The 15,279-nt window shown below is 34.5% G+C and overlaps 1 protein-coding gene across 4 annotated transcripts; it reads left to right on the top strand.

Annotated features, from left to right (window-relative positions):
- The first annotated feature begins 954 nt into the window (after positions 1–954).
- On the top strand, positions 955–12,051 carry LOC122566156 (longitudinals lacking protein, isoforms H/M/V). Of its 4 annotated transcripts, none has more exons than XR_006316413.1 (6): positions 955–1,230; positions 1,813–2,166; positions 2,267–2,620; positions 3,270–3,399; positions 4,896–9,156; positions 9,817–9,896. XR_006316413.1 is itself a non-coding variant. In XM_043722990.1 (6 exons), the coding sequence occupies exons 2-6, from the start codon at positions 1,855–1,857 to the stop codon at positions 11,403–11,405; spliced, it is 1,608 nt and encodes a 535-aa protein (XP_043578925.1). In that variant the 5' UTR covers positions 955–1,230; positions 1,813–1,854; the 3' UTR covers positions 11,406–12,051. The 4 variants fall into 4 exon arrangements, 3 of the variants coding, with proteins under 3 accessions (XP_043578925.1, XP_043578924.1, XP_043578926.1); XM_043722990.1 differs by lacking the exon at positions 4,896–9,156 and adding an exon at positions 11,148–12,051 and having other exon boundaries at positions 9,820–10,373; XM_043722989.1 differs by lacking the exon at positions 4,896–9,156 and adding an exon at positions 11,148–12,051 and having other exon boundaries at positions 9,817–10,373.
- The last annotated feature ends 3,228 nt before the right edge of the window (positions 12,052–15,279 follow it).

Genomic DNA, 15,279 nt, shown 5'->3' with positions numbered 1-15,279 from the left:
ATACTTATAATTTCAATAAACTACGGATTGTTTCAATTGTACGCTATCTATAACCCCAAAAATAATTTTATTCGCTTTTTGAGACATGTCGAATTGTTTCGAATATTAACTTACATGTGACGAAAAATACGAATTACTTCGATATTAATATTATATTATATTAATAATTTCGAATTTTTCTAAACAAATTCAATCTTTTAGTCTTGAGACTTTAAGGATTTCATAAACCTCGAAAGTTTTAATAATTTTGAAAACTTATGCATACATATCATGGAACTGCGGATTTTTATGCAAATTCATATTTTTATTAACATAAGTACAGAAATGTAATTTACGTAAAAATTTATTTGATCTATTAAATATTATAACAAGTACGTTACTCTGAATGTTTTTTATGTTTTTGCATATTACGTGCATTTTGTACATTTTTGTAATTTAAAATTTCGCATAAATGCATAAAAATCCGCAGTCTGTAGACTGTAAAAATTATATGTATATAATTTCTTATATCTTATTTTCTATATCTTATACGTGTAGTCCCTTATATTATACTTATTATTTAAAACACGTTACTCATAAATAATCTATGATTTCCTAGATTCACGCACTCAAAACTTAAAAATTCAAGAATTTCATCGAATTATGTTCGAAGCTACTCGAATTTTTCCAATATTAAAAAACTTCAAATCCCTCCGAAATAAAAATTCAAACGTCCATGAAAACTTGTATCTTCATAATCGTACATACTGTCTTATCATCATTTGAAAATGTACAATTCTAAAAAAGAGAGAGAAAGAAGAAAAAATATTTCAAAAGATGCAAGAAACGTAGTTTTTGACAGATCCTCGATAGATGTCACTCTGAGTCGGCCGCTATATTGATCAAGTTAGATTTTCTAAGGACGCACGTTGATAAGATCTCAGCATTTGTCGATTGTATGAGAAATTTACTCACGATATCAACATATCTGTCGGTGTGATTTTTGTGGAGTTTACCGCGCGCCATACGTGATATCTTAATTTTTCGCCTATGACGTCATTTGTGAATTACACAAGCGTCACCGCTCAGTCTGTTGTGGAAAATTTCGTCGAATATATGGCAGCGTCGAGCGAACACTGTTTTTCCTAATAAACACCGAAAACAATCTCGATATCGGAGTGCATCGTGTTCACTAGCGGATACCCTGTTAACCACGATATTATCGTCAAGGAATCCTTGTTCGGACTGAAAGTGAGCAATTTCGCTCTGTCTGCCTTTTATCGCGATCCTCACGAGTCTATATCTATTTGTTGTGTGTGAAGCGATTGTAACCGTATTGTTGAGCAGTCTTTCTTTTGTTTTATCTTCTTAAAAAATCATTTGCGATAAATTTCGACAGTTGCACGAGTAGTTTCTACTTTTTTTTTAGAAATGACAACTCGCTTCCCCGCGACATAAGTTGGTAAATTCGATTCGAGTTTTTGTCGTCATCGAGTGGCTCGTTTCAGTTAAATTACGACAGCAGATAAATTATATTTTCATCGCAAGTTATTTAATAATTTTGTGTTCCACGTAAAGGAAATTATACATTTTGACGACGGTTTGATGTTTATAATTACTGACATGAACTTTCATCAATAATTTTATTTATCGCAAGCTCCTTGTTTTCATTGTTTTTATCTTTGTGGAGGTTGATAGAAATTTACTCAACATTGTTTACCGTTTATTTTTGGAAATCTCGTGAAATGAATTTTGTTAATGATATATGATATGGGTATTATTTCACATTTATATATTTCATTATGGGTAAATAAGAGAACAATGATTTTACAGATATAGTTACAGTGTTTGGAAGTTATTCGACTATTTGCTGTGATGTCGATGCAACAGTTCTGTTTGCGGTGGAACAATCATCAACCAAATTTCATTTCGGTGTTTTCGAATTTGTTGAACAATGAGACTTTGGTGGATGTGACATTAGCTGCTGAAGGCAGACACCTTCAGGCACACAAAGTTGTTTTGTCTGCATGCAGCACATATTTTCAGTCATTGTTTACTGTGAATCCGTGTCAACATCCAATTGTCATATTAAAGGATGTAAAATTCTCTGACTTAAAAATCATGGTTGACTTTATGTACTACGGTGAAGTAAACATATCACAGGATCAGTTACCATCTATCATAAAGGTATTTTGAAACATTTCAGAATTTATTTTGGTATCTTTTATATTTATTACAATAGTAATAATGTAGTTTGGTATAATTTTCCTTGCATTTTTTTTTATAGACCGCAGAGAGTTTAAAAATAAAAGGACTTGCAGAAATGCACACTGCTTCTTTAACCAAGTGGCCAAGTGGTAGTAGTGAACCTGGAGGAGGAGATCGTGGGGAATCTTGTTCACCTAGCCCTTCTCCATTATCACCATCCTTTCGTAGAAAGAGATTAAGGAAATCATCGACAGGATCAACATCTGGATCTGGTGAGAAACCAGAAGAAATGAATGAAATCACTTTAGTTGCCACTAATATTGTAAAACCAGAACCGTTGATAGTTTCACAAGAAGGTAGCGAAAGTCTAAGAAGACCTGTTAATACTAGTACTGAATCTCAAGGAAGTATCGATGAAGATCAAATATCGATCGTAAGTATATTTGTTTAACATATTCATTGCAATGCGTATTTATATAGACTTTCCGTTCACGTCACTTATATCCCCACTTCTTATAAGCGCCACGAAATACAAAGCAAAGATGGAAGCGCACGACAAACTAGACGACAATGCAAAAAATGCTATGAAGAAAATGTGAAGAAATTTGGTCGAGAATTTGCAAAAAATCGCACAAAAAAAGTAACCACATTCTGTGGAGATTGTACTAGTAACCCTTATTATTGCTTACCGTGTTTTAATGCAGTTCATCGCAATATGCCCATGTAATCATTTAAAAATTGTTCATGAATAAAACAGTGTTACATTGTCTACCAATGCACCTTGTTTATTATGCTTTCTTAGTACTTTTAAAAACTAATATTAATCTTAGCAATGAATAAGTAACAATGTGTTATACACATTTTAAAATAGTTTGAAGAATCTCTGGTCTTCGGAGACGTAAATGGAAAGCTCAATGACGATTACCGGTGATCGTCATGGTATCGAATGTGTTAAATATCATTATTCCTAAAGTATTTATATATAAAAAGAATATAAAATATTATGTTTATTAATTGATATATTAATATTATAGTTAATTTTTATATAACATATTAAAACATAAAACTGTCATTCATTTCAGATGAGTAACATGGAGAATAGTTCGGCAACAACTCCTGCACAAAGTGATGGCTCAATACAAGATGTGAGTCAACAGTCAGGAGGAAATGTTGCACAGAGTACAGTTTCTTCACAACCACCCGCACATCAAGGTAAGTAACTTTCCTTAATGTGTGCAATTAGTTTGAGATTATTTTAGGATATTTGATATAGATTTGTATATTTAAATATTTATAACATATATTGTAAAATAATATAAGAAGGAATTTTAAGACTTCTAAATATATTCAATAAAAAAATACTTGAAGTTTATCATAAGCGGTAATTCTAAAAAATATTAGGAATAGTTTTTGTATATACAATATAAGTAAAATATACGACATAGATTATTTTAATTAATTACATGTAAAGATATATATCTTAAAAATTGAGGCCATTATTAATAATTAGATTTTACAGATTGTCCGAAAGAAAGATTGCTTATATTTCAAATACTGTTTCAATTTTTACCAAATATATGTACATATATTTGGAAACTCTGTTCTTTATTTATGCACAAGCGGCAATAATTCAATTTTAAATATGCATGATGTATCTGTCTCTCGCACAAATATCTTAGTAGTTTAGTAGCGAAACACAATCTATAGCGAACGTGGTGGGTATCGAAATTGCATGCGAACAAATGATACTTACACACATTATATGCTGGCACAGATGCGTTTAAATGTACTGCACAAGGAAAATCAACAGACGTTTGACATGAAAATAGAGCGAAAGTTGAGAGGAAAAAAAAATCATAATTAGTAGTGCAAATTTCTATAAGGCTAGTCTCATTCATGAAATTCATCATGGTACACAGATACATAGCACACAATGTATAATGTTCTTTTAGAGGACAGTAAAATCGGGCCTTAAACATTGTTGAGTGTGTATGTGTGCCTTACTCTGTCCTTTAATTCATGTAATAAAAAGCTGGACACATTTTCCTATATCAAAAATATGTATGACAAATGTGCTTTAAAATGTATCTGTGCCATGCCACGATATTCTATTCTTAATATTCCCATATGTATACCATTATTTCGACACAAATTTTTACAAATATATTTCCATTCTTTTCTGCTTACAGCTTAGCATCTTTATTTTATTTTCCTACACACATAGTAGCATAAAGCAATACATTTCATTTCAATTAGATATCTTCTTCCGATTCTATAGTTTAATTACTACGATTAAGCCAATTATTGCCGAATTGCCTATTTTATTTGTTATTATCATACGAACACATTACCGCTGCCAGGTTCCGATATATTTATATCTATATATATATATATATATATATATATATATATATATGTAAACAATACATTTTTAATAATCACGATTTTATTATACTACACGAATATTTAATTTCTTTTTTGCCTATTAAAAATCCTTATCTATTCGATTTCTAAATATTCCATTTGAAAAGGCAACACACGTCTCATAAATATTATATATGATATATACATATAATATATTATATATATATATAATATACACCTATAATTAGTATTTATTTTTGCGCCAATATGAAAACATACATACTGTCATTAACGAAATAATATTCCTGTGCTCTGACCAAAGTATGAACCGGTCTGTTCCACAGGATTGCAATGGACTATTATGGAGCATACATATCCACGTTTCGCTCTGTCCTCGTGTCAAACGAATCTGTCGATCCAAGCGTCATCAGCTTTTACCACGCCCGAAATAACAGCTTCTTCGACCATCAGCGATCAGTACTCTGGTACCAGCACGACTGGTTCCAGTTGCGCCCTGACGAATTATCCGAACTCCTCGCACGGGACATTGCAGCACGCATCGTCGAGCGGCCCATCACCGTCGGCACAGTGCCCGAGTAACTGCCAGAGTCCTTGCGCCAGTCCGCAGACCGCAATTAAAAGGAAACGATCGACAAATCCGCAGGCAGACGAGAATTTTATCAGGGCGTTAGATGCTGTTCGATACGGCGGTATAGGGTTTTGTAAAGCAGCCAGGATGTTCGGCGTGAACAATCGAACACTTTGGCTGGAATACAAAAAGCGTGGTTACCCAAACAATCGACCGAGCTTGAAATCGAGGGTCAAGCAAGAAGTGAATTCCTCACCACCGCCAGCTCCGTCGGCGCAGCCGGTTAATTCGCAGAGTCCTACGCCCATGGGCCCTCCCACCACCCCACACAGTACACACAATACCCACAGCACGCATACCATGCTAACCACTCATAGTCCTCATACGATGTTAAGTGGTTACATCGATAGCAGGCATACGGATTACGCATTGCCCAGCACTACAATGCCAATCAATTTACACGGCGTTAACTACAACGCGATGTGAGCCACTGGCTATGACACGCCGATACCAACGGTCACTTGTATAGACGAGCTTGAAAAGTATTAAATACCGAACAAGCGTGTGGAGGAAGAATTTTAGATCGGCAATACTCATCCGAAAGAGAATTCTCTCGTTAAATGAAGAGAAACGATACAATTTTAGATACTTTCTTTGCCTAGTTCATATGTATCTATAAAAGTGCTTTTCGACTAACGCAATGATCTCGAACAACTGGAAACGTCAGTATATCATAGTTTATACACTACAGATTTTTTATATTATGGATAAATGTATATTATAATGGAAAATGTCGTCGCTGGAGCTCGTTGACTTGTAATTCTTAACGATTGTACATATTTCTTTCCTGGCTAGTTCAATCTTAGAAAGAAGCGAAAATTTTGTCACTGTTTTGAAAAAACAGGATCGTGTAAGAGTTAAATAAATAATTTCATCAGATACTCGTTGGAATCAATTAGAATAATAAATTTTGAGTGAACGAGCTCAGAGTGGACGACGGCAACTCTTCCTTGTCGAGAACCGGAAGTTCCGGCGAAGGGTAAAGAAAAAAGAAAACAAATTCTGGAACAGGTTCCTTTAGTTTAAATCGTATCTTTTGAAATTTGAATTACACACGAATGTGATAGAGCAGGAACGACCATATGCTGAAAGCATATACTTGCTAGTTTGTAATTTCAGATATTTATGGGCGAACTATTGAACATTTTTTAATTTCACGTTTTTATCGATGCACGATCGGTCTTCACACGAATATCGATATAATCTAAAGTTGGTGGAATAATCTTACGCAGACACGTCGGAATTATTTCGCTTTTTATCAACTTTAGCCTGTACCATGCCGCGACATTTTTGTACATAGTGAATAAAAGTAGCGATAGTGAAACATAGATCAAGAATATATTATGTGTATTTGCACATAAAAAAACACGTAGCTAATACATCCTACGGAATTAACGACTTATCTACGAGCGAGAAGTGAAACGCAATGCGTCGTCAATACATGTATTACAATTAATTTGCAATCGTCGAAGAAAAGCATACATTTTCTGACGGATCATAATTATCTGTAAAGAATGTCAAAACTCGTTTATATTTTTTGTAACGAGTATAATAGCTTTTGTGAGGGTTGCACTGTTTAAAGGAATTTGTTCAAAATTTTCGACGGATTATTCCGCGTAAAAAATTCTATTATACAGGGTGTTTCATAAAATACATAATTGTAAGGTTAATTCAATTATGAAGTGAAGAAAATGTCTGTGAATCCTGGTGATTCAATCGAAAAAGTAGTTTACCGCTGTATCTGCGATATCATGTAACATTTAATTCAAATATAATTCTCGTTGTTTTTGCAATACTGTAATGTCACGATAATTGCCAGAAAATCAGGTGACACAGCCTGCAATTATCGTTTATTTACGGGACTTGATCCTAAGTATAGATACGGATGCGTTGTTTTGTCGAATGTAGAGGGCTATAATACGAGTAACAGAAGAAGAAAGGAAAAAGAAAGAAACATATCTATTGGTTTATGTTACACAATACTAGCGCAACGATGAAATATTTTTATCTTTAATTTTTTATGAATAAAACCTTTATCAATTGTCGGGTTTTTCTCACTGAAATAAGATCAAACACGATACTTGAAACTTGAAACATATTTATTTATTTAATGGCATTAACTTATATTTTTTCGCATATTAAATACCTATATAAAACGGATTTTAAATATATCGTATATCTTTTCTTTATCAAAAAAAATCTTATAAATACGTTAGTAAAAATTCGATTTTTAAAAAATCAGAAATTAACAATTGTCATTGTTAAATTAGTATTGTCTCGTGGATATTTGAATTCGGATCAAGTCACACTATACTTAGTCGTCGAACTTAGCGGTATGTGTCAAAGAGAACGCCAGGACCTGTTGAGGAGGGTTATCGGCCCCAGTGGTGGGGATGACTTTCGTGCAATTGGGAGGAACATCGCGTCTGGTAATCATTAAAATATTACTGTATATCGAATGAGATATTTTATAGCACACCCTGTACATAGAGGCAGCAGGCTACAGGGTATAGTAGCACGATTACTAGCGTGCAGGATCACTTTAGTACAAATACTGTGAAGTTCTTGTACTGTCTTTCGTTTTGACCGAAATTCAGGTAATTTTTTAACGTATTCGAATTGTTCTTCGATATTTACGAGGGATTAAATGTACAATTTAATTTTTTCCAATTTCATCAAAATTTATCGCAATTTTCATTGATGAATTATCTGTTCTTTAAAATTATGTAATTAATATCAATATGTATATTATTTATATGTATAGTTCCGATTGATTTAGGATGTTGTAGCCTATAAGTGCTAATTAAGTGCAATATCCGCGGGAACAAACGTTTTCCTGATTAACTCGTCGATCTGTTAACGTACAATTACATGTATAACCTAAAGAGCAAAAGAAAAGAGTAAGGGAATACGACAAAGTAATGCATGTATTGAAAAATAGATGTGTACGATGTGACAACTTATCATTGATGGTTCGAGAATTTCTTCAATTTTCTTGGAGAAATGATTTTAGTTAATGCTAATATTTGATTTTCTAATTCCTTTTACTACGAAAACTTACGATATTTCTCAAAATAGATAAAGATTAAAGTTTCTCGACAAAATTAATTGTATAATAATTTTCCTCATTTTATGTTTAAATAGGAAGAGAGAATGATCTATAAGTGTTCCGTTGAAGCGAGAAAATATTATATTACGACGCTAGAATTAAAACGAATACTATCTTCTTGTTTAGCATTTAAATAGACGCAAATGAATTTTAACGACAATGTAAATAACATAATTTTTTTGTTTATTTGTACGAACGAGTACTGTCACTCATTTTTGCGTACTTGGCATTTAATGGAGTTGGAGATTCACGTTTTTAACTCGTACATGAACTAAATAACGAAAGATTTGCAAAAGATTTGCAAATTTTTGTTCCTCTGTCTTCGTTTCTATAAATTAGGCTAATAATGAAAATATCAATTCATAAAGTAATTGCATTGTAAAATAGTTGAATTGTAAAATGTACGTAGGAATCGGAATTCTTCTCCCAAATTTTTACATCGATGATATGAAATTTCAATGAAATCCTTTTATTAGAAAATAATTGACTACTCGAGATAACCGACTAATCATTTCTAGCGAAAATCGAGCGCGTTTCGCTGTTTCCTGTTTTCGTTCCGAACGTCTGTACAAAACGATAGATGAATATAGAATGTTAAAGAAATGTTGATCGTAATGTACACTATCTTAAACATTGATACTTCGTAAAAAAAAAAAAAAAGGGAAAACAGAATAAATAAGTGAGGTGTAAAAAAAAAGGAACTAGTTTAAAATCGGTACCGAATTTTATATGCAGAGAGGGTCGAGTTTTGATGTGTCAATGTTATTGTATAACGCCTTTAATAAATCACACGTGAAGGAAGAATGAATTAAAAGTTGTTTCTGGCCAGGCTTACGACTCTGTTCACGTAAGATATCCGTTTTTTTAGATCTTTATTTATGTAGCGATTTTCCTGTATAAAAAATAAACTTTTTTATTTACGAACCACCATCTAACTCTTTCAGCAGGAAATATCTGTGCCCGCATATTAATGAAATTTTGTCGTTTGCATACACGAAGAGCACGTTTTAACCACTATCACCTAATTATGAGTGTTCAGTAGTTTCAGTACTATAGTCTGTTCAAAATTAATTGAATTACTCATGGTCGTGGAGTTCTCTCATTCCTCTCATGATCTTGTATATCGTTTATATACAACTTTATTGATAAATAATATTTATTAGTTTCAATAAGTTTTACGGTACGTTTTATCAAACTGTTCGTAAAATATATTCGAACACACAAAACATCGAGTCTTTCTTATCTATTTTATTTTAATTAGACTATCCTATGCAAGAAGTTAGATAATAAAATTACAATTATGGTGGACAGACTATAGTACTCACCCAATTACTAATTACTAAATAAATCGCCACAATTACCGCATTTAATAAATTATCCCCTCCTCCGCGTATAAAATATTATCGACGCTTTAACAAAAAGTTCAAGAAATTGTGTTTTAAATGTCCACTTTCGTTCATGTCACCTCTAATCTCAACTTCTAACATCGTTTCCCTTTCCGTTCCAGTAGTCTGTAAGCAGGTAGGCCCGAAGAGGTGTCGTCTGTTGCGTCAGCCCCGGGTGAAGAAGGAGTCGAATCATTTGTCGCCAGACAGCGAGACATCTTCACCTCATATCGTCTCGTCTTCTATCTATATGACGGCGCCGACGTTGAACCTGCCACAGACGTCGAGGAGCTGGGAGGAAACGAGAATCTCGTCGCCACCGCAACCGATTCTGGTGAACCAGCCTAGTCTGTTGACGGTGACCACATCGACGAACCTGTTGACCGTGCCTCAGCCATCCTATTTGATGAAGCAACACTCTCATCCGCTCTTGTCTACTCAGCAACAATCCAGCAGTGGGAATTACTGGATACACAGGCAACACTCGAACCCAGAGTTCCCCAGGAGGACCACCAGTCCATCGATCGTTGTGGAACCGGCGCCTGTTGTTAAAACGGAAGAGGAAATCAAAGAGGAACCAACTATCGCTACAACTACTACGGAGACTACCGCAGGGTCCACATCATCTGGCTTGAGGGTGAAAACCACGGAACTTAGGCGGAGTTCCTCATCTCCACAAGTATGATATATTTATTAGTAGAATGCGGATGTTTATGCACCTATGAAGGATTTAAAAGCGCACACATATAGAATGATCAAAGTATAATACGTACTTGATACGTTGCTTAGCGAGCGGAACAAATTTCTCTGTAAGTTAGATTTCCTTAGTTGTGCTTATAAAGCTATGAAGCATAAACATTCGCAGTTCAGTTGTTCAGGCGATGGCATTGGGATTTAAGCGTTAGAGTGTACGGACGATCAATGATATCGTTGACATTTCAAGATTCTCAACGAAAATGTAGTTTGTCAATAAATATTGACGATATTGTATTGACATGTATCGATCCTCTCAGATGAGAAGCTTGAAATATTAACGATATATGTTGATCGTTCGAAGGTTGCGATGTTTAGGGAGAAAGAGTTTGGTAAAACTATGGCTTATTAAACGAACAGGACTTGTATAAAGAAAGTTTCAAGAAAGTTATTTTATTTATACTGCAAAGTATTTTCTGAGAAGGTACTTTGGTTGCTTTTAATTGAAGATTTGTAATGTTTATTTATTTGTATTTATTTTATTCTATCATTGTCATATTAATGTATCGAGTTATTAAAAAATTGGCCCTCCTTGGCACGTATATGTATGATTTATGGCGCAAGTGAAAAGAATTTTAGCTCAAATAGAAGTTCTTCATTTACATGTTCCGAGGGGATGATTTTCATTGGCAGGCGTCTATAGACAAAACGTTAGAGCAATTATGAAACTAATCGATAAAAAAGTATAAATTTGTTACAGACGACGGGCAGGGAGTCTCGAGAGAATACAGGAGACCTACGATTCGGTCACTGTCCAGTGTTACGGCCAGGTCCAGCTCTGGGTTGCAAGCACTGCTGGAACACGATAGACGCCCACGGGAGGACACTTCGAAGGAAAACGAAGTATCATTGTCCGGAATGTCAAGCCAACCTCTGCATCGTTCCCTGTTTCCAAGACTATCACGAGCAACGACGAGAGTTGAAGCTGAAACCTTTGCCGAAAACCAGTTCAGTTTAACGCGTTTACGTCTGTAAATTCGGGTTTTCGAATCGTACACGTCAATTTTGAGTGTGTGTCTTTTAACAAGAATCACAAATTGAATAAGAATTCTTCGATTTGTGATTCACAATCACCGAATTAAGTTTTGTCCCTTCGTCGAGGTTCAGTTATGTCTTTGTATATATCGATACACCTCGTTTTACGATGTTTACGAACCTTGACGATGGAAGTACCATGGGGAGTTAACTACTGAAGGTTTAAAAGAACCTGAAGTACCTGGAATAACAAGTCATTTTTGTCCACTGTTTTGTGCATTGTCGTTTGCCTTGTCAGACGATATTTGGAGATGAAAGCAAAGAAGAAGAATTGAAAACGAAAGTTCCTAAGGATATTATTAGAACGACACGGGCAGTTGTAAATTAATTAGGCGCGAAGTATCGAGAGTTTTGATGATCATTTGTGCTACTAGATATTAAAAGGACTGGGATGTTATTTAAGATGACTTCTCTGATTTATTTTCAACTTATTTTCAATAGGAAAAATAAGCTCTAATCTAATTTGTAAGTGAAATTGAATTTATATCTCTTGTTACTGGCTTCAGAAATTTTATGCATAATTTTCGACTGGGAAATACATGTATTAATAGTTTCACTGTTCTATCTAATCTAGAACAATTTTTATTTCTGGCTATTTCTTAACTATTTCCTTCTAAGAAAAGAAAAAAGTCCACGTTTCCTTATCAATTATACAATTAAAGAAACTATTTTTCTTGGGCAATTTGACACACAGGAAGATACGATGGAAGTCTTCACTAGAATAATGAAACATTAGTTCTGAATTTTTGTGACTTGCTGCATACTAAGAACATACAAGCAAAAGGTAGATTCTACTTGACAAGTAGAAATAATACTTAATCGACGTGCACTTAATTAAATCCAATTAACACGGATTAAACTGAGATTTGATCAGACCAACAGTTAATACCCCATCAAGTTCAATTAATTTTAACTTGAACACATCCCAATCCAACTTTAATATAAAGAACTTAACCGTGGGCTTATGGGATCCAGCAAAGAAAAACTCAAGCTTAACTCATGAAAGATGAAGCCAAGTTACTTGAATTTTAATCTGAGCTATCGCAAATATACGTGCAGCTCTACAAATCTCAACTCACAAGGTTTATTCGATTCGACATTAAGTTCCAAATCACTCGAGATTTATCTAATTAATCCAAATCTAAATTTCTCCTTTAACAGATCAAAAAATTGACGATCGAAGTAGATTGCCATTTGGAAAGAACAACATCGTCCAATGATCGCTCATGCAATGACGCACGTGTTGCGTCATCGAAAGACTCTATCTACTGGCAACTTTCGTCCACAGATCTCTTAATTAAAAATTGTATTGCTCGTTTCACGACATGCGTCTAAGAATTTCCTCAGGAAGTAAACAGAGTGTGTTTGGACGGAAGATATCTGTGAGGCTTGGAACAGCAGGAGACGCGGCTTTGACGACGCCGAGCGTCGCAAATATTAACACGAAGGAACGATGGTTTTACGTCCGGGAATTGAAACGAAGCCACGGTAGAATCCCGTTAGAGCAGCATCCTGCTTTTTCTCCAAGAATATCCAGCATTTGCCTATCCTTTTCCTCCTCGCCTTTGTACTCTGTCGTACCTTCTTCATTGCATCAGAAATTGTCCTCTACTGTGTCTCATGAGAAAAAGAAATGCCTGGGTATAATTGTGGATTATACGTTAAATTATAATTGTGTAATTTATACCATATCGTATATAATTAATCTAAGAGATGAGTTTCAAGGACAACAGTTGTTTGCTATTCAATTATACGTTAATTGTCGTTCTTTTGTGAACTCGAGAGAAACCCGACGTCGTTCTCCTAGAACTTCTAAGTTGATTAGAAGCGTACAGGCTGTTTCATATAAGCAGAACGAGTCACATAGATTTTTCGAAGTAACATTGCGAAGTAAGAATCGAACGACTTTTATAGAAGGTTCTGGTTATTTGAAACACTCTGTATTTTTGCATAAATACTCACTGCTGTAGCCTGTTTATGAGCAACTGGTTACTCAAGGCCGTTTGACCATGTCGAATATTCAATTAAATATACAATCAATTAATTGTATTGTCTCTTCCTTATTTTAAAAACGAGAGAAAAAGAGCAAATTTTGTAACAAAATCGACATTTGTATAATCATTTGGATACACATATACATACAAATATAAATGTTATATATATATATATAATGTGCAATACAAATATTGAGAAAAACAAGTAAATAAAACACGAGTACTTAAAAAAGGTAAGCAAATAAAAATACACGTACCATTTGCTTACTCTATTTAAAAATTATACACTGATTTTAATTAAAATTGTATGCGGTAATGACTATGTAACCTGAATAGATAAACAGGCTACAGCTTGTTTCAAACAATTAATTTATTCGTGGTCGTGTAAATAACTTGATGGCTTAACTGTACATATGTACTTCTGTCGACTTCCGGTTCCAAGGGAACTTTATACATTGATATTCGCGGAACAGTCGGATCTGATCGTTTTGATATTAAAGGGAGGTCTGCGGGCTGGCTATCGTGTCGCAGATCTCCAACGAGCCTTCGTTTCCAGTGAAACGTGTATTTTCTGCATTTATTCGAAGAACTTTTTTTAGGATAACAAAACGGAAGAATCGATTGGTTGCTTCGACAAAAAGCAACGGAATCTTCGTGTTAGTCGAGAGAAAAAGAAAAAGGCGAGAGGAAGAAACAAAGAGTATAGTTTTCTACGAACGAAGGAGAGGAAGGAGTCGTGTCTTTAAAACCTTTTAACCTTTGCTGAAAATGAAATATTTTGCAGCCGTTTGCAGAAGTTCTATTATATTAGATACATATAATATGTATAGAGATATATTTGTTACAAAATGAAAGACGCGGCACGTGACTTCGTGTTGTCGCGAAAGAAACGTGCGTAAAACGAGAGTGTGCGCGTGTGTGTGCATCGTATGCAATTTTGTCCGGAGAAACGAATATTTTCGTTTCGATGTACGAGAATGAGCGCGTTAAATTTGTTTTAAGAAAGACACTGTAATATAAATTGGAGGACGGATATCGAGGAAATATTTCGTTCTTCCGTTTGGAAGGATCTTTTTTGTTTTCAATGGATACACCCTGTCGCTTGTTAAGACAGAAGCAAAGAGCTTGGTACAAGAGAAAATGTATTTTTCAGCCTGTTTAAGGATGCGTTACGATATTCTACGTTCTGCAATCACAAAGATGTCTCGCGCACTATACAAAGTAAAATATAAGACGTCAGAGAATGTAGCATACGTGCAATATATTTTTTCTCGGCATCACGAGTATATTATGCGCAGTTGTATCGATTAAGTATATTTTATGTAAAACTAGCGACGTAAGTTCGTAAGTTAAAATAAAAAGAATGTGATCCAACATGGCTGTAGTGACAGTTATGGAAATACGTGTCGTATGTTTGTTTCGAAGATATGATCGTGATACGGTTTCGAGACAGGATTAAGTTCTGGTATCTTTTTTTATTGTTTTATCTGGATGCAAATTAAACGGATAGATTCGCACATGTATGTTTATTAGTGGATCTTGAATGGACTTTTTTGTACGATTTCCAAGGAATTCACTTTCACGACTGTTGAGATTATGCAAAGATCAGTCAAGAATTTGGTTCATTCTGCGAGTTAAAGTTCAAAGTCCTAAGATTACCGAGCATTCGAAACTTGGAAAACTCCCTTCTCTGGAAGTTCTCGCAAAACCCGCGAAAGTACCCAAGATCACGAAACACAAATTTTTCAATATGCACAATTTCGACCAAACGTTCGGAAAAACGAAACACAATCGCACACTTAT

The sequence above is a fragment of the Bombus pyrosoma genome, linkage group LG3, assembly GCF_014825855.1.
Source record: "Bombus pyrosoma isolate SC7728 linkage group LG3, ASM1482585v1, whole genome shotgun sequence".
NCBI classification, from domain to species: Eukaryota; Metazoa; Arthropoda; class Insecta; order Hymenoptera; family Apidae; genus Bombus; species Bombus pyrosoma.
The sequence above is the reverse complement of the archived record's forward strand: the minus strand, read 5'-3'. Positions and strand labels throughout refer to the sequence as shown.

Coding starts and splice junctions, on each gene's coding strand:
- LOC122566156 (XM_043722989.1), top strand. CDS start 1,855: ATGTCGATGCAACAGTTCTGTTTGCGGTGGAACAATCATCAACCAAAT. Junction 2,167..2,266: donor AGTTACCATCTATCATAAAG/GTATTTTGAAAC, acceptor TTTTTTTTATAG/ACCGCAGAGAGTTTAAAAAT. Junction 3,400..9,816: donor ACAACCACCCGCACATCAAG/GTAAGTAACTTT, acceptor TTTCCGTTCCAG/TAGTCTGTAAGCAGGTAGGC.